Source organism: Antrostomus carolinensis, unplaced genomic scaffold, assembly GCF_000700745.2.
Source record: "Antrostomus carolinensis isolate BGI_N321 unplaced genomic scaffold, ASM70074v2 scaffold18375, whole genome shotgun sequence".
NCBI lineage: Eukaryota > Metazoa > Chordata > Aves > Caprimulgiformes > Caprimulgidae > Antrostomus > Antrostomus carolinensis.
This window is the reverse complement of record NW_010318620.1, coordinates 1-20,106: the sequence shown is the minus strand read 5'-3', so window position 1 is coordinate 20,106 and position 20,106 is coordinate 1. Positions and strand designations below refer to the sequence as shown.

At 49.3% G+C, this 20,106-nt stretch overlaps 1 protein-coding gene across 1 annotated transcript; it reads right to left on the bottom strand.

Annotated features, from left to right (window-relative positions):
- Nucleotides 1-4,644: 4,644 nt before the first annotated feature.
- Nucleotides 4,645-18,413, bottom strand: LOC104525740 (protein phosphatase 1 regulatory subunit 12B-like; the record flags this gene model as incomplete). The annotated part of the gene is made up of 6 exons (XM_010168975.1): nt 4,645-4,731; nt 14,540-14,590; nt 16,295-16,348; nt 16,613-16,717; nt 17,799-17,946; nt 18,397-18,413. Coding segments are annotated over 6 exons (462 nt in total), but the record flags the coding sequence as incomplete, so codon positions are not given.
- Nucleotides 18,414-20,106: the final 1,693 nt, after the last annotated feature.

The following is a 20,106-nucleotide window of genomic DNA, read 5'->3' as shown; positions in this document are numbered from 1 at the left end:
CAGCTGTGCCACGGTGCAGACCCAGCCGTGCCACCGAGACGCTCGGCTTTGATCTCCTGGGGTTCAAAGGAAGCAAATCCACGAGGCTTGGCAACAAGCTTGGATTTCTTTTCCTTTTTTCCCCCCAAACCTGGGCAGTTCCTCGGAGCCCCAGACTCGGGCAGTTCCTGGAGCCAAGGACCCCCCGTGCCAGCCCCGCTCTGCCCCGTCCTGGCCCCGCAGCGCTCCCGTCGGGGGCGAAGCTGCTTTTAAAGCCCTTTCCCCTCGTGTGGACTCTGTCGTTTCTGTCTCTTCTCGTTAAATGGTTATTTTGTAATGACATCTGTCTCCTTATTAAAGAAACCAGCTGAAAGGAGCCCCGGATCCCTCTGGTTTTGCTGCTGGGGCTCAGCGGGGTGTCTGCGGTGGCCCAGGGCTGTGAGCCCAGGGATGATGGAGGGATGGAGGGACAAGGGGAACCCCGTGAGGACCCAGGTCCCCCCAAACACGAGTGTGCTCACACACATGGTGGGATGTCTCCCAGCAGCCTTGAGCCCTGGTGCCCTGGTTGGTCATGGCTGGCCCAGATGTGGGGTGCAGGTGGGAAGATATCAAAGGTCCCTACCAAATTCTTCACCCCCAACCAATCCAGTCTGGTCCATATATCATGTTTAGGTCCTGCTCTGCTTTGCAGAGGTGCTGGATGCCCCTAAACCCAAGGGGAAGAGCTCAAGCTGCAGGAACCACCTCCAAAGACTACAGAGAGATTTCTAACACCCTCACTTGGGACAGAGGCTCCAAGATGTGGCACCAGCACCCATGACTTTGCTATGGGTTTGTCATGACCAAGCTGCTGGGCAGAGCAAATACAGGGCTTGGCATCATGGGGAGAGATGGGTCTCAACCCCGTGGGGGTTCAGAGGCATCGGATTGGACCCCTCCTGTTCTCCTTCCCAGCTGGTGGGTGGCTTTCGGGGACATGCACCTACAGTTCCTTCATTTGAGGTTTCCCTGAACAGGCACGGAGGGGAGGGTGAGGTTGGCCATGAGGAAAAGGTTCTTGAGGCACCCAGAGGGTGGTGGAGCACTGGAACAGGCTCCCCAGGGAGGTGCTCATGACACCAAGCCTGACAAGATTCCAGCAGCATTTGGCCAAGGCCCTCAGGGACATGGTGTGAATGTTGGGATTGTCCTGTGCAGGGACAGGAGTTGGACTGGATGATCCTGGTGGGTCCCTCCCAACTCACAATGTTCTGTGATTCTATGATTCGATGTTCTAGGTGAACAGGGATGTAGCAGGTACGAAGCTGCAGAGCATTTGTGCTTTTACAGATAACTGATACTATTGTGCTATGGAAATTTGAGCAGAAACAAACATTTTAGGCTACACAATTTGCAGCTCCAGAAAGATGACGCAAAGTCAAAGCTTCTATTTTATCAACTCTTATTTTATTCATTTATAAATACTGTTGTGTTTACAAGCATCATAGATGTGAATATTATTCCCAAACTTTCAAACACATAATACTTATAATACTATATAACAACAACCAGTAAAACAAATCATTCATCTCAGGGTTTGAAAGGCCACTCAAAAGTTGCATAAAAATACATTCTCTCCCCATCTCGTAAGCTAATCCTGCTTCTCCAAGGAGTTTATTTACAAAGAGCCATCATCAAACTCGCAGCCACAATAGGCAGGTTCACCCCAAGCAATAAAAAGGAATTCACCCCAAGCAATTGCTTAGAAAAAACCCTTTGTGTTCTCCAATGGAGATCACGTCTGGCAAATGCTCAAATAGGGATCAGTTTTAAAAACCGCTGGCTTTGCACTCTGTCCCAGGCGCGGAGTGCAGGTGTCCTACTCGTTACCTCCTCAGTGCACTGGTTATGTCAGGCGTTAAGTGAGACCAAAAAAACTCATTCTCAAGGATTTGGTTTGCCATTGCATCGTCATCGTGAAACACTCACAGCTTTGGCTAGTCAGCGAGACTGAACTGTTGGTGGGTCCTCTACCCTCGTCAAGAGTTCAGGGGGTTAATCCAGTGCTAAGCAGACACTTCATCTAAAGTGGTTTGGCTTCGCATGGTGCCACGCAGAGGAATTACACCTTCCACACCCTGTTCCTTAGGATAAAACACAACGAGTGTCCTGGTAGGAAGGGGCAAAACGTCAGGGCACGATGGATTTGTCAGATTGGGTTGAACCCTCTCCCTAAAACAGACACCAGACTTCTTCACGCTGCCAGGAACCTGCCTCCTGAGAAGAACAGGATCTTCAGTCTGCAATCTCATCCCTTGTCCTGCTGGGATGCGTGACCTGAGGCGCACGCGTTGGGCACGTCAGCGCTGCGCCAACCACCAGCAGCCCCAGCAGGTGAGGATCTTCTTCTCCGCGTGGCACAGAAGGGACTGGACTCCTGTTTAGAGCTGAGAGCCCAAGTCTGAAGGAAGGAGTGGGTCACTAAGAGAAAAAACATCAAGAACCGCAGAAGTACTCACATAAAGAGTGCACCAAGTGGGAACGGCGTGCAGAAAAAGCATTGACCGGATCTCAAGACTTAAAGCTGTTAAATATAGCAGGGTTAAAATAAAGTCATATAAAAAGGATGCCTGGCGTAGGCAGTGCTCTGCAGAAACCCTGATGCCATTAACCAGCTTTGGTCTCTTCCTCCCCAAAGCACAGCAGCAGAGGAAGGGCCTCAGTGTACCAGGAGAAACAGCATCTCGTGCCATGAGCAAGTAACTCCATTGGCTGAAGAGTGGTGGAAGAGGAACCTCTGTCCAGAGCTGCCCGGGGAAAAATGGCAGCTCTGAGAAGAGCTAGAGAGGTGGAAACAGGCAGGACGGGGAGGGGTAGGGAAAAAAATGGAGAATTAGGGGGGAAAAAAACCCAACAAAATAAAACCAAAGAAAAAAAAAACCCAAGGGAGAGGAAAATAAACACACTTTCTGAAGCAATAACCAGCAAAAGGTTCCAAAAAGCCCAGGACTGACTGACAGAGATAAATTTTACCCTGTAGAGCAAGCTCAAGAATTATGCTCATGTTCAAGTATCTCATCTATCTCTCTCATAGCGGAGAGTCCCACCAGCCCGGTGGGAGCTGCCAGCCCACAGTCAGCAGAGGTGCCCACGAATGTGGATAGAACTTCTTCATGGCAACCTCCATGTTCAACGACTGAGACTGCAACTCTCAGCCAGACAGAGCAGGGAAATCAAAGAACAAAGGGAATGAAAGGATGAATACGGAAGGATGCAGATGGGAAAGTGATTTGGATACAGCAAGAAGTCTCTGAGAGGGAAGGTGTCGTTCGAGAGGAGTCTATTAAGGGGAAGCTCAACAGATCTGGTGACAGGTTACTGCTGCTATCATCAAAATCACAGAGCACGTAGAGGAGCCACTGTCTAAATGCCCATAGAGAGAACAATTTCAAACTGTTCTGCATACGTATAACATTACAAAGGTTTGGGGTTTTTTTTGAGGTTTCCTTCAAGGTCAAGGCTTATTGCAAGCTTCTGACAGATTAAAAGACTTTCATCCTAGCCATAGTTACCAGCAAGCCCAAGAGAAGCTCCTGTCCCCCTGCCACCAATGCACCCACAGCTTTCCAAGGCACATGGGAGGACAAGTGATCACTGCTTCATGCTCCTCTGCCTTGAAACCCAGATGGGCCAAGCTTCTTCACCAACAGATGGGTGGGTGGGACTGGACTCCAGCATTCCCTCCCTGTACAAACCAACCAGTGCTGCCTTTCACTTGGTCAGCCTCCTGCTGCAAATCAAAGCAAAGTACCTGAAATACCAGGTCAGACTCCTCTACAGGGCTCTGCCTTCATGAAAATAGCAGGAAAACGTCCCAGTTAGGACAGGGAGGCTGGTACCTGTGATAGATCCTGTCCTGAGGAGCAAGAGTCCAGATGCAATTAGCAGATGCTACAAACTACTGAGACAGGAGCCCTGGAAGGACACAACGTGATACCACATGCCCCAGGCTGTGGAGGAAAGGCAGGGAGAGGGATAAGGGGTCTGATGCCGAGAGTCAGCACTGGTGTTACTGAACAGGTTTGACTCCTGATCTTGAATCAAAGACTCGGTCTACTGGGGTGACAGGAGAAGAAGGTCTCTGTGCAAAGCAGCTGTCATCAGCCTGTTAGAGAAATCAGCCCTGGAGGCTTTCACAGCATCACATCTTAACCAGAGTCCCACATCTCAGGTGGGCTGATGTGCATACTCCGAGTCAGGTTCACATTTCCCACCTGGAAAGGGCCTGGATGTGCTGGATTAGTTCTTTAGGCGTCACTTTTGAAAGCAGGAGCTACCTACTCCAGATCAGAGTCCAACACCAAATACTGGGCTTCTGGAAGATGAAGTTTCGGCAGCTCAAACCCAGTCCTCACATTTCTCTTCTCCCTTGAATAAAATGTCCAAGATACCATGACATGCTTAAATTAAAAATAATAACATGGCAGGGGTGTGTGTTGTGGGGGAAACAAGGGCAGAAAGGGAATGTACAGCAAAGGGCGGGCAAGGCAGGTGTGACAGATTGATCCCATGGCTGAAGTGCTTGCTGTACGCTGGACAGGAGGAGAGAGGAGGGGAGGGTTGGTGGCGAGGTTGGCAGCTGGTGCAGGGCACCCCTCTTCGTCCTGCCTTTGCTCAGGATTCCTATTTGGAGAGCTTGCTGATGACACGAATGAGGGCTCCATTCTCATCTTTCAGCCTCTGGTTGTCTGACTTCAGCTCTGTCAAAATCTGCAGAGAGACAAAGACAAGGTGGGATCACAGCTTGGCGCTGTCGGCTGGACAAACCCTGCGGCTCAGGGGGAACAGCAGGGAGGTCACATCCCCTCCACCCAGCACACGGTGCACGTCAGTGATTTCTGTCACATCTCCAGGACTTTTACAAACTGTCTGTCAGGTGTGGAGGGGTCCGGAGGGGACTGGAGCAGAGCAAGGAGCTGGGGAGCCCCGGAGCTGGGAAGGCAGGAACCATTTCTGAGCTGTTTCATCCCAAACCTGCTCCCCGAGGTTATACAGGGCTCGGCAGAAAACGATAAAGTTGTTTTTTCTGATTTGTTTTTTTTTTTCCATTTTACCAGGACTAGAGGGGAAAACAAGGGTTTGAAATTCTCACTCGGGACTGGACCAAGCCGGGCTTGCAAAATCTCTTTAGAATAAACCCAAATCTCCTTGGGATCCCGTAGATGTTTAATGCCAACGCGCATGCTGCAGCTGGAGGACTGGTAGGACACACTGACACTGGAGATACCTCAGTGCTCAGTGGTTCAGGCTGGAGCTCAACCAAGGGTCCTAACACAGACAAAAGCCAGGGAGCTTTAGTTGGAAACAGAGGAAGAAACAGCTGTGACAAGAGCTTTCCAGCATATCTCAACCCTCCCGACTCCCTGTGCCTCCCACCCGGCAGGCAGGTGACCTTCAGGAGTGTCCCCAGCAGTTTGGGGGCTGGAAGGAGACCCCATGCTCCTGTCTTGGGGTGTGACACAGAAGGTGAAACTCACCCCGTGGGTGCCAGCAGCACTGAGAGGACCAGCCCCAGAGCTGCTGAAACAAGCCAGAGTGGAGGGGGTCACACGCAGGAACAGCACTGGTAGGAGCTCAGTGGTGACTTGAGGAGGATCTTAGAGGAATTCCTCCAAATTCAAACTCTCCACTAAACCTTCTCCTTCCTCCTAAGCCGGAGTTTCAGCTCTGACCACAGCCTCCTGCCCATTCCTCTCTCTGCAGCCCCATCATGACCAAAGCCATGAGCACAGGCAGCTCCTGGGGCAGACGCCAGCTCCCACCGAAGCAATTCCCTCCTTTCACACTCAGGACAAGCCACGCTGGTCCCAACGCGCCCAACCCCGTCCCCGCTGGCGCTGCTGGTGGGTGCTCCGGACAGGAGGTTTTGAGAGAGAGAGGAGAGGAAAACTGCAGCGTGGTGGATACTGGGGAAAGGGGAAAACTACGTGATGGGCTGGCTGGAGCTTCAGCTTGTGATGCTGGACCTAGTGAGGGTGTGACAGGGACACCTCCACCACAGGGCTGTCATCAGGACAGGTGTCCTAACTCTACACAACTTTCAGAGAGTCTGTGGAGTCGCCTTCTCTGGAGATACTCCAAACCCATCTGGATGTAGTCCTGTGCAACCTGCTCGAGATGAACCTGCTCTGGCAGGGGGACTGGACTAGATGATCTCCTGAGGTCCCTTTCAACCCCATCATTCTGTGACTCTGTAAGCTCTCATGGCCAGATGAGAGGCATCGCCCATCACCAAAGAGCTCAGGAGCCCAGAGGAATGGCACAGCACTTGCTGCCTCACTCTGCACTCCTCCGTTTCCTCCTGAGCTTCATCTAACACCCACAACAAGCACAGTGCTGTCCAGTCCAGCACACTGGGATGGTTCAACCACCTACTGGGGTCTGCAGATGGACAGTTCCTGTCCTCTACGTCACCACTTGGGGTGGCTTTGCAGTCCTGAATGTGTCCATCACTCCAATAAAGTAACTACAGGGAGTTCTGCCACTTGCTTTGGTAGAGATAATCTGTCACAGGTTCCCAGAGGCCACATCAGAGAGCAACCACCTCACTTTGACAGCTTCCTGGAAGCTCTGATGGTGGCTGTGTCCTACACACATGCTTCAGTGCAACTCTGGTGAATATGGGAACAGATGATCCTTGTGGGTCCCTTCCAACTCACAATGTTCTATGATTCTATGATCTATGTAAAGCAAGTGCTTCTTGAAAAGTCTCCCAGCTGTAACCTCACTCATCAGTTCCTAGTGAAGCTTTCTGAAAAAAATCAGCTTTATAAATAAACTTCATTCCTCCCAGGCCAAGGGCATTCCCACCTCTGAAGCAAAGCACCTCAGCTTGGTTGTAACAAACAGCATGTGAAGCAGGATGGCAACGCAGAGGCCTGAAAACTGAAACTTGATAAACATCACACTGGAAATGGTAAGGAGGGATGTGGCACAGGATGGGGGACATCAAGGTGACCATGATGCAGTGTCGGTGTAAAGTGAGTGTTGGGTTAGAGGCTGGTGTGAGCAGTGGTGCCGCGTGTCACCTGTGACACCGGAGAAAGCGGCACTTCAGAAATGACATGGATTTTGGAAAATGAGATTCTTTGAAAAGCACCACTGCTGCAAGAGCGTGGCAAATCTGTCAGGGTTTAACAGTGACATTACTGCAGAGCTGTGATGTCTAAGGACACCGGTGAGACAGGGTTTACAGGCACCAGTAATATCTTGTGTCACAGCTACTAAAAGAGCTGGAAAACAATCAGCAGAGCTTGCAGACACGCGGCTCTTCTCCAGCTCGGACACCAGCAGTGAACTGCAAAGCCAGAAGCAAACTGGGAAGGATCAGCCCACCTGGGTCCAGCCTGCGCCATAGACAAGGCAGAGCCGAGGGGTCAGCAGGGGGAAAGCCACAACGTGACTATTTCCGAGGAGAAACCGGTGACTTACAGTTTGTGAAACATCAGTTCTGTGAGTCGGGAAATAATTTTGCTTAATTTTCCCTCTCGGATCTCAAAGGACGTTGGGAAGGAGAACGACTTAAGAGTCACTGCTTGGGAGAAGGAATGAGTCAGTGACAGGTTGGAGAATTTGCAGATTTAAACCAGAAAGATGGTGAGATGGTTTAATCTGACCAGCTGCACAATTCAGGCCACAGAAGACGAACCCCCCTTCCCTCAGCCCCCGTGATACACGCGTGGTCTTGAGCTGAGACTCCCGGAAAGGGGAAGCCACAATTCCCCTAGTTAGTTTGTTTCTACGGTTAATCATCCTTGATATAATTTGTGTGCTAAGAATAGATTTTTTTTTTATACCTTAGTGCCACTTCCAGCTCACCAGAGTACACGGCTTCTTCCTTTTTTTTAAAAAATAGCTACGTCTGAAGGGACCTGAATATTCCTACCAACCTGCAAAAGACAGGCAGGGCCCTCAGAAAGAAACACTTACAGCTTTATTTCAGCACCGAACCAATGAAGTACCAAGAAAGGATGTAATTTAACTGTGTGATGTGTGAGAGCAAAGCTTGTCCTTGGATTTCAAACACTAATTGATCTGTGCTGAATTTAAAACACAAGATGAAAAAAGAAAGCACATCAGGTCCGGCTCCGATTGCTTCTCCTGCCTCGTAGCCAGACCGCGGGAGGCAGAGGGGATGCTGCAGCCTGGGAACCTGGACTCAAAAACTCAACTCAGACCCTCTTTAAAATGAGGGAAGGAGCTTGTTCTCTTTGCTCAAGTGACCAAGAAAACCTGCTCTGAGGACTGCCCAGGTGTAGGTTTTTGAAAAATCACCTTCCTGCCTAAAATGTGCACTTTTCATAACATCCCCAGAAATTTATTAGATTGGTCATTCTGACTTTGGATAATCTTATTTTCTGGCTGCCAGCCTCTCACTGAACTAAGCTGAATTTAGAAAGAATTAGATTGTGAGCAGCATAAAACACCTATTTCAAAGTTAGGTAAGGGGGGGGGGGGGTTGGTGGCCAACCCGCTGTCACTGACAAGCCACCCCAAAGCCATTTGCCAGTGTTAAGCCACAGGGAAGCAGCTGATCCATCACTCCTCAGCAGCCATCTCAGTGCCATCCACCCGACTCTACGTTGTCACATCAAGGCAGGGAGCAGAGCACGGCCTCCAATTTCCCTCCTGCACGATGGGAGATGTGGACCCCCATCCTCGCGGACAAGGCAACCCCCTGATGCGGGCGGTTAGTAAAACGGCGGCGATGAGCATCATCTGCCAAGCAGAGCGAGAGTCAGCAGGACCGAACAGAGCCTCTGGTGGAACCCCTCAGCCAGGCAGGAACACCAGGCTCTGGGCTTTCAGAGGATCCTTTGCCACATGCTGCTTTTGAGCCACAAGCTTCATCAGCCACCCTCGAGAGCAATGAGGCGAGAGGGAACAGCCCAGCCAAGGAAGTGGAGACCTGCCTGGAAGAGTGGAAGAGGGAGGCGAGATGAGCCGGAGGGAAAGCAGCTACAGCTCCTCTGATTCCGAGGGCTTGGCAGGCAGAGAAAGTCTGGCTACGACCCGGGTCAGAGCCCTGTTTTCAGCCAGCAGTTGCTCATTCATCTGCCTCAGAGTGTGAATCTGTTTGAGCTGGTGGAGATTCTGCAAAGAGTGACAGGAGTGGACAGAAAAATACAGAGAAAACACACCACGAAGACAAAAGGGCACAGAAATGTGAATTTAGTCTACAAGCAGTAAAAGAAAAAAAGAGAATAAAATAAAAATAAGTAGCAGTGAGAGCTGGATGGGCAGCAGCTCAGACGCATATGGGGAAAGCCTTACAACACACCGAGGATGTTTTGGGAACCAGCCCTTTCTCCAGCGGCCCCCAAAGCCTTTCAAAAGGTCAAAGAAAGGGATTTCCCACCACAAAGCAGGACAGTTTCTGGCAGGTTATGTTCTAGTTCACCCAGACAGTGAGCTCCAGCAGCGCATAGCCCCTGGACTTCGGAACTACTGTGAGAACTCTCACCACTGACTTACCACCCACGCGGGCTCTGAAAGCACTGCTGGCACTGGGAGTTTCTCTAAAACTCCTTTTCTTCATGTATCTCTAAAAGCTAAACCGGTCTTGGGTAGTGAAGAGCGATCAGAACTTCATGGGAGATTTTAAAGGCACAGACTGAAGCACCTCAAAGCGTCACTGTCCTACAGCACCACCGAGACCCACACCATGTCTGCTCACATCCCTGGATCTGCTCTTGGGTCTGCTCAGGCTTCAGTCCTGCCAAAAGGTCTGGGGTGTGGGCGGGTTTTTCATCCCTGTCCAGATTCAACTCTTCTCTGTCACGGGGCTCAATTTATCTCTGATCTCCAGAGGTGAAAATTCAAGAGCTGAAGCACGTGAGAACATTCTTGGTTACAAAAGAAACAAGTGGGCAAAGGACAGTGTAGAAATGGAGCCCCAAAGCTGGGACTAGCACAGGAACAGCGGCAACAGGGAGACACAGAACATAAAAGCAATGAGGAGGCAAGACAGGAAAATGGGAAAAGCCAAGTGGACACCACCAGTTCTTGTACAAGGACAACATTTTTTTGGGTGATGCTAAAGCAAAAGCATGTGCTGGACATTTACACCAAGCGTGGTGCCAGGACATGCTGAGGGCTGCAGAGCTGCTTTCGGAGCAGCGTCCCGTCCTCCTTCCTCCCAACAGCTCGTTGGGCAGCGGGGCCACATGGACGAGAAACCCTCCACCACAGAGGAGGGAGCACAGACACTGGGCAGAGGGAAGGCAGGAAAGGAAACATCTGTGAGGAGAGCAGTTTCAAGTTCAAGTGAAAAACCCCAGTCCACAACCAAAGCACAAACCAACGTGTTCTTCCCCGTGTCCTCTTCCCTGTGTGCCTGCGATGGCAGGGAGGAGATGGGGGATTGGTCTACTGGGAAGGGGATTCCTTTCTGCCACTTCATCAGCAGAAAGTGCTCAAAGGGAGGTCCCTGTCTGTCCTTAACAAGAAGCTGCACGGGTGATACAAAGAACTTGCATGAACTTCCACCCAATGCTAATGATGTGGAGCTGGCTGCAGTGGGTGAGGAACCTGCTGCATTCCAGGACATTTTGCCCAAGGGCTCATTCCTGTATAAAAGAGAAGCACTTCGTGTAGCCCCCATCCATCAGCTCCATTCTAGCTACCCAAAAGCACCTCTGCTCCCCATTAAGGAATCAAGATACCTTGTCCAAAAGCTTTGCAAAACCAACGGAAGCAAGGCAGGTGAGTGCAGCGAGGGACGGGGTTTGAGCCCCCCGAGGGCATCAAAGTGACAAAGCAGCTCCTGCTACTTGGACAACGCCAACTCAGTTCCGACACTGGACAAGTCAACAGGTCCTGAGACAGAGCTACGGCCAACAAACTGCAGGAGAGCGTCAGGGACACCTCGGCAGCAAGATCCTCTCTCACCAAATCTCAGCCATCCTTCCATCCCTTAACCCGCCCCAGCCTGCGCTCCCCCTGTGCTCGGTGAGGACGCAGACGGACGTCCCACATCTGTCCTGTGATACATCACACCCAGGAGCTGCTGGAAGATGGTTCATACTGGAAGAGCCATTTCTTTTGGTGGTACCATGGATAATAAACGTCCTCTGTTTTATCACAGCTGAGCATGTGGCTGGCAGAAAACATCAAACATATGTAAAGCGGGGTGTCGTGCTAGGCGGGGTGGAAAGGACTGTGATCGCTTTAGAGACCATCTTTATTTTTCCACACCAATATAGCACGAAACCTCGGCACGGCACAATGAGACGCAGCTCAGCCTCAGCACGCTGCCACAGACAATAGGAAAGATCATTTATGTAAAAATGTGTGTGTGCTGCAGGTAGGACAGCCTTCGATTCATCCGAGAAACCTAGCAAAGGCTGGGAAGCTGGGACTGAAGCCAAGGGCGAAGACCAGAATCTGGATGATACCGCTGTGATTGCTTATCACTCTGCTTGATACTTGGCTTACCGAAAGCAGGTTTCTCAGTTCAGCTGTACCTGCCTTCAATTAGAGGATTTTGTGCCTGCAACACTCGGGGAAATAAAAATGCCCAGAGCATGCACAATGTACAAAGCCAGGAGGTGCAGTGCTGCTACAGAATAAAGAAGCTTCTGTGACCTTCAAGAAAAATTGCTGTGTTAAGTTGGGACCTCAGGCACTTGGCATTCAATTCAGTTCAGTGCAAATGCTAATTTTCTTTCTCCTCCCTCAGCCAAGTTGCTTTATCTCCAGTCAAATTCTGCAGTTACTTAGGAAAAGGCTGCACCACTCCGTCACCTTTGCAAGAGCAGGTCTGCAGGAGCAGCTTTGGCATCAAAGATTTCTTTGAGATTACTGAGTTTGTCCTGCTCCTCTCATTTTCCTGACTGCTTCGTTAGCAGGGGTTAAACTCACGACAGGAACAAAGCTTGTTACCTCAAGCATAGCCTGAAGTTGGTTTAGGTTGGCCATGAGGAAAAGGTTCTTGAGGCAGAGGGTGGTGGAGCACTGGAACAGGCTCCTCAGGGAGCTGCTGATGGCACCAAGCCTGACAAGATTCCAGCAGCACTTGGCCAAGGCCCTCAGGGACATGGTCTGAATGTTGGGATTGTCCTGTGCAGAGACAGGAGTTGGTTGGACTCGATGCTCCTTGTGGGTCCCTTCCAGCTCACAACGAGTCTATGATTCTATGATTCTAGGTACAAAGTGCTTCTGTCACAGAAATCCAGGACTGTCCTGTGCCCGCTGCTGTGCCTCCTCTTCCTCAGAAGACAGCTGCAAGAAGGGGAAAGACCTGGCCAGGACATCTGATGCCCAGAACTGGACTCCAGGATCAAACAGCTGGATGTGAGCCACGCTGGACTGGTTCAATTCAAAGACCAGCGGGAAGAGTCCCAAAGCCCACAGTATTACCCCAGACCTCATAACCTGCCATGTTTGGTTTTTTCCTCTTGCTGCTCTCCACAGTAAAGGAAACTGGTGGATTTGCTTAAAAGTCACTTATTCCTTCTGATTCTGCTCAACAGCTCTTCAGCTCGTGCAACGAGGAGGAATGGAAGTCAAAGCTGAATCAATGGATTTGTTTTCCGGGCTCGACTTCCACCAAGGGATTATCTCAGGTGCTCTGTGGAGGTTATCCCATCCTAGGCAAACACAACTGGGCTGACTCTCCCACTTTAAGGCACAATGAAAGTGGATATGGAAAGTGCTTGTCCAGTTCAACGTTTTTATCTTCAGAGATTTTATACTCCTTTCTATTGAGTGGCTGTCAAAAAACGACACGTCACAGTGTACACAGGCACTCACCACATGCTTGAGTTTTTGCAAAAACGAGTGGAAATGTAGTAGCACCTTAGAAGGGAGATTTCAAATTTCATTTCTATTTATTCTACTAACAAAAGGCCACTTTGGTTGTTCACTGCAGCGAGAAAACAGCAGAAAGCAAAGAGTAAGCACAGCTCTCGAGGACCTGATAGCTCATTTTCAGTTAGACACAGGCTCCTCTAGCTCATGTCTCTCAGGGCAATGTAAGAACACGTCAAACTTCTGGCAGTGCTTCTCCTTTTGCACCTTCTTGGCTTCCATCAGTCTGCAGCTCTGGGCTACCCGAACCAGTGGTGCTTTGGCTGCATCCAACAGTTCCTACAGTCACCTTCTTTCATTAATTGCTTTCCGAACCAATATAAATGTTTCAAAGCCAACAGGCCACTAGAGGACACCAATTTGTCTTTTTCCTCCATGGACTGAGCTGGTTTGCAGTGATCTGCATAGCTGAAGAAGCAACTCCAACTGCTGCTGTCTGCATTTTCTCTTGAAGGTCATATTTCTGTAATTACAGGAAGGTCTCTCTGCAGTTAAAGGTTGTTATCTGTTCGGTGAACAAAGAATTTGGAATTTAGGCATATTGAGTCCTTTCTCCTTCCCCTTCTGGCTAGCACATCCACATTTATTTTCTCTTCTGTGAAAGAACAGAAGAGCCTTTATGGTAAGACTCCACCAATCGTTCTACTTGTTGCTGTAGAAGATGCAGCACAAGCCAACGGGTCCCTTCAAAGATGTACGCTCGGTAAATGTATGAAGCTTCAGATAGAAATGTCAAGTTGGAATCTCCTCCAGGGTGGCTGGAAATAATTTCCATTGGTGCACCATGTCGGGAGACCTCACAGCTTTCAGATGGGGTCCTTCCTTCTTAAGGTAGCTTGGTCCCACCTGGGTCATGCTCAAAGGGAATGAAAGTGCAGGACACAGAGCAAAGGGGGGAATTCTGTGAATACGAGCATTAAAATATAGTGGAAAACGATGTAACGCTGTGAAACCAGGGTGAAGTTTTAGGTGCACTTAGGTAGCAAAACACACTGCTCCCTGCTCTGCAGTGCTCCCCGCCAGCCCCGCGCTCGCAGGGCATCCCAGCCATGGCAGGAGGAGACCGTCCTTCGAAGCAACGGCATGAGAGAGAGGAGAACGCGCAGGAGCGGTCGGTGGTGGATGTCCCGTGACAATAAGCCATGCTGCGCTTTTCATCCGGAAACAAATTCCTCTTTGCTGAAATCTATTCCAGGCTGAGGTACTGACACAGCCCCCCAGTAACATGCTTTAGGGGGGGAGCACAGAAACACAATCACGCTGTGTTTTTTTGCTGGCTAGCGTGCGTGATCTCAAAAGCCAGCTTTGTCTTCTTACCCAACTGGAGAGAAACTCAACGGCTTAACTCGGGCTGCAGACTACTCAGAGCACAGAGGATCAGCACACTGAAACTCATCGATACCACAAAAGGTTAGTTTTGGAAAGCAGTTAAGGAGAACAGCTTTCACAGTTCTCGGATCAAACAGCATCACAAATTAAACATACGGTGCAATCAGATGAATGATAATAAGACAGTTCTATTAGTAATTAATCTTCGAAGAACTTGGCCATTAAAGTAAATCCTGTCTGCACAAAGGAACATGCTCAGAGGTAACAGGGGTCCCCTCTCATGTACACCTTTAATATCCTCCTCCTGGGTGACAATACCAAAAGACATTAACACAAAGCATAAAAACAGAACAGACAGAGTGAATAGATTATTTCCTACCTTCATCTCCTCTTCCATTTCAGAGAGTTTCCGCTCCAGGGCTCGCTTCTCCTGTGTGCAAGGATTCATAACGAAGATGGTCACAAGGATTTAGAAGAAAAACTTACAGTACATTTTCTTTTAAAGAATAGTAAGAGTCTTGTATTTCTGTAGGAACATTCACAGAATCACAGAATCGTAGTGGTTGGAAAAGACCTCTGAGTGATCACTGAGTCCAACCATAAACCCATCACTCCCAATTCCACCTCCAACCCATGTCCCTCAGCACCCCGTTTGCCCATCTTTTAAATCCCCCCAGGGATGGTGACTCCCCCTCCTCCCTGGGCAGCCTGTTCCAATGCCTGACTGCCCTTTGGGTAAAAATTTTTTTCCTAATTTCCAATCTAAAACTCCCCTGGAACAACTTGGGGCCATTTCCTCTTCTCCTGTCCCTTGGGCCTTGGTTGAACAGACCCACCCCCACCTCTCTCCACCCTTCTCCAAGGGACTTGGACAGAGCCACAAGGTCTCCCCTCAGCCTCCTTTTCTCCAGGCTCAACACCCCCAGTTCCCTCAGCCAGGAACTCAGCACACTTGTGCTCCAGACCCTTTCCCAGCTCCGTTGCCCTTCTCTGGACACGCTCCAGCACCTCCATGTCCTTCTTGGAGTCAGGGGCCCAACACTGAACCCAGCACTCGAGCTGCAGCCTCACCAGTGCCCAGTCCAGGGGGAAGAGAACTTCCCTGGTCCTACTGGCCACTCTGTTTTTGAACCAAGCCAGGATGCTATTGGCTTTCTTGGCCACCTGGGCAAGTGTCCAAGTGGCAATACACATAAATAATTAAGGTCTTTCAAGGCAGGAATTTAATTTAAACACATGGTTTGACCATCTAGCAAAGCTCCAAAAAATTTAGGAGATGAAACACTTCAGGAGGAACCTCTGCTTCAGGAAACCCTCCAATGTGTAAATGGAAGTTACTGAGAAATTGTAGTCAGGCTCCAGCTTTAATTAACCACTGAGGTAGGTGGTGGGAGAACGAGTAGTAATGGCCACCAGCTGAAGCAGGGGAGGTTCTGACTGATATAAGGGGGAAAAAAAACCCAACCCAACAAACTATGAGGATAGTTAAGAACTCAAAGAAGGGGCTACAGCTGTGGAACCCAACACTCAAGAGTCTTCATGAAATGATGGGACAAAGCCCTGACTAACCTGGTTGACTCTGCTGGGATGCACTATAGATCTCCTCAGATCCCTTCCAATCTGACCTATGAACACTATGGTTCCAATCTATAAAACCTTAGGGCAGAGATTTAACCAGACACTGCCCGTCAGCTCAGCTTACTGCAGTGAATCCGAGTGCTTGATGAAGAGGAAGGAGCATCCACACATTCAGATTTCAAGTATAATCACAAGACAGACACCCGGCTGGTGTTTTGCCTCGTTCCCCCCACCACCCCAAAACAGTCTTTATTTATAAAGATCAAGAATATTTTAAAGCATAATGGACCAACAGTCTCATAGCACAATACAACATAATCTGTTGGTCTGCAGCTTCCTAGAACAAAAGAAAGACATCAGAACTGAGCTGTTCTGCAAAGAGAGCAGGGAAGTCTCAGCTGCTGAAAAGGTCAGAACACAATTATCACTGTGCACTGCTCCACCAGGCAAAAATATAACTTATCTTTTAATTAACACTTTCCTTCAAGAAATTACTATGCCCTGCAGAGCAACATGATGCAATGATTGCGGCTCAGAAGAAAGCAGAGACACGTACCCTTTTCTCCATCTCCAGCATGCTGGACCGGTCAGAAGTTTTCTCCTGTTTCTGCTACGGAAATGAAAACCAGAGAGCAGTGAGAACTGAGAGGCACTGCCAGGAGGCTGCAAAAAGGCCCAGGCAGCTACGGATACACTCGTCTGGAGAAGCAGCCGCCTTCACAGAATCACTCACATTTATTTCTGTGAAAAATAAGTTTCTTCTGTAGCACCTTCCCCCCCAAGGAGCTAAATCCTTTCCAACATTGGAACATGCACTGGTTTGTCACGGGCCGGTGCTCAGTTTCTCCACTCTAGGAGCTGGTTCTTGCCTTACCTGGGCTGCTTTTTCCAACTTTGACTTGATGTCGGCCAACTCCAGCTGAGCTTCTTGCAGTTTTGACTTCAGCTTTTGATTTTCAGACAGGGCACTTTCATATAACTGAAATACAAACCAGAAGATTTCCATGAAGCCGGCTGCCCCTCGGCCGCCGCGCAGACCCGCTTCTGCCGCAGGACTCGGAGCAGACGCGTCCTCAGCACCGAGCAGAGGCAGCTGCGGGGTTCGCATCGCTCCTCCGGGTCAGGGTATTAGAAGAAGAGCAAACAGAACTAGTTTGGATGTTTTACTTGTGTTTTCATAATTCACAGGAAATAAGAAAACAGCTGTTTAATTTTGTAGGGTGTTTAAACACAGCCAAGAGGCAAAGATAAGGGATGTTTTTAATTTAGGGAAAGCACCAAGCATAATAAAGCACTAAGTTGTGTTTGCTGGATGAATCTGAACCTACGACTCTGTTGTGCTCCCCAACCCAACACACCCCAGTTGCTCTTGTGTGTTTTTAGTTTGAAGAGGAGGAGAACAGAGGACAATTTTAGGCCACTCCAAAATGGATTTTTTTCCCTTCAATTCCCTCGAACCATCAGAATTCTCATCCCTCTGCGAGGACAAACCACCTGCCTCTTCTGGACAGACGTGTTCGTGAGGAAGAGCCGGGTGCTGCTTACAGGGGGAGGCTTTTCAGCACCATATTTCAGAATTAAGGTCATCTTAAACTGTTTCCCTTTCATATGGGCTCTGCGTTGACAGTAGATGTGCACAGCAGTCCAGATCGCTGCCTTTCAGGGATTATTTTGAAAGTTTCAGAGATTATAGAAAAAAATAATTCTGTAATTTTACAGCAGCGAAAATAATTCTGTGGGGATATGCATGTTTGAGCCACGCTGACAGGCTCAACAGTATCTTTTCTTGCTCCTTTCAAATCCCTCCCAGCGTTTCTCCAGCCTGACTCCTCAATCGCCCTCCCCCAGATATCTGACTTTGCACCGTGTCCTTTCACCCCCTCTCCTTTTTCCACTCCCTGAAGGGCAGATGCATTTGAAAAAGGCTGGTGTGACTCCCAAAAGCAATGGAAACAGGGAAAATGAAAATCAACTTTTTCTATTTCTGTCCAAAGACTCTCAGTGAAGGTTTCTGCAGCAAGAAGCAGCTTCTGTTCATAAAACCATTTAAAAAATCCTACTTTTTTATAGTCCCTGTTACTCTCCTCTTCTGCTCTGCTGCTGAGGGCAGCTAGCCGGTTCTCCCTCCGGGTGTAGGCACTGGCGCGGCTGGAGGCACGGTCGCTGTAGGAGGAGTCACTGCTGGTAGGGTTCGTAGCTGCTTCCAACCTAAAACGCAATGAAATCCCACACCATGGAGCTGCTGTGACCGTGGGACAGCCAGGACCAGCTCCACCAGCTGGGACTCGAGGCCGTGGCAGACCCAGCCGAGAGCACCCTCCACCCTGTTTATAAACTGGAAAAAAATCCAGTGGGTGTCAGCCCAAACCCCAAACAGGCAGGAATTTCCCATGGACCTCTCATCTCCAGGGTGGGAGTGGGCTCCATTTCTAATAGAGCACAGAGGGTTTTTTCTCTCTGCAGAGTAGCTATTAAATAATTTGGGGAGCAAAAGATGAAAGCAAACTGGCTCAACAGCTGAGCTAAGGTAAAAATCAAATGGCCAGTCCCAGCTTCAGCTTATTTGAATCACAAGGAAGCCCCAAAGCCATACAAAAATATGCTGCCAATAAATATTAAATTAAAAAAAAAAACCCTCAAAAAAAATAAATTTCTTACCTGGAAAGTCTTTCATGCTGAAGGAGAAAAAAAAAGAAAGAAAAAGGGAATTAATAATGAGGAGAATTAAAGGTTCAATTCAAGAACTGCAGAGCTACCACACAGCAGCAGTTTCCTACCTCTGACACCAGCACCCAGCTGACAACAAGCGAATCATCATTATTTCCCATCCCCAACCTGGGAAATCACCGATCCCTGCCTGAATCTTTTCAACTGCTTCAGCTTCTCTCAAGCATTTCAGATTTCATTTCTCCTGCTAACCTAAAAACTACTGAACCTTGTTCTCCAAATCCTAGTTTCCAGAATTGCAATCCATTCCTTTGAACCAAAACTAATCTATTGTTTCCCTTTTGAAATCAAATTATTGTTCCTGACTTTGATCACTGTCCCTCACCTGATGTGGGTGAGAGGGACTGATGGCCCCCGATACCCAGAGCTCGCTGCTATTTATGTCGAACTTCAGGACATCACAAAAGGTATTTTTTTTCTCCATGGGCAAGTACCTCCCCCATGAAGAAAAGCTTCACCGTGGTGAGGAGATACATACACGACGGAAGCTGCACTGGGAACGGAGAGGACCCTTACACCAGCCAAAGGCTGAAATGCGTGTTAGGTTCTTTCCCCAACAACATCCAAATCTCCGTGGTGCCGCCCTCAACGCTGCCTTTGCTGCAGCCCACTGATGCCAATAAACCAAAGACGATCATAGAATCATAGAGTGGTTGGGTTGGAAAGGACCTTTCAAGGCCATTGAGTCCAACTCCCCTTCAACCAGACCAGGTTGCTCAGAGCCTTGTCCAACCTGACCTTGAATGCTTCCAGGGATGGGGCATCTACCACCTCTCTGGGCAACCTGGGACAGTGTCTCACCATCCTCAGTGTGAAAAATTTCTTCCTTACATCTACTCCTAATCTCCCCTCTTTTAAGACCATCACCCCTTGTCCTATTGCTACAGGCCCTGCTGAAATCTGGGCCAACTCATGCACACAGGAGGTTGCAGAAAAGCTTTGCCCGGTGTTGTAACCTCCTCTGGGGCTGGTTGTGGTAAAACACTACTTTAAATGAAGTTTTCTGGAGCGGACAGTTCTTGCCTACAACTGCAGAAATCAAATGGTGACGGCACAGGTGTCCTGCAGGATACACGGCACTAACCTGCCACCTCCTTCTCTGTGAGGTTTCTCCTTTTTGACAGATATTGACTCAAATTCAAGGTGCAGTCAAACTCCTTTTCAGCCCCTCGAACTGGAAATCGAGCCGCTATTCCCCTGCTAGTTTTATTAGCAGCGTCACGGCTCTGAGCGAGCACAAACCACCTGCAGGCACTAACAGTTATTTCCCCAGATCCTTCCTAATAAGAGTCAACACAAGAAGAAGGACGTTTCAGAGAAGACGAGGGCTCAGGCTTTTAGTGCCCAGACATGCACAGCCCAGACACACCACTAAATCCAGTGCCTCGCTGGGTGGTAGATTTGCTGCCTGCCCGGCACCCCAGTGTTTGAAGACTCCAGACCTCCTGCTCCTGCTGGCACCCAGGTGATGCCTCTGATTCCTGGGCAGGTATCTGGGAGCACACGCCATAGGCAGATCAATCAAGTGACCCCATTACATGGGGAAGGAGGGTGGACAAGTGACCCTGCAGTCTCTCTGCTCCGAGCCCAAGGACCACGGGGGCAAGTCCCAGAGTGTCAGGGACGGTGCCCAACCTACCT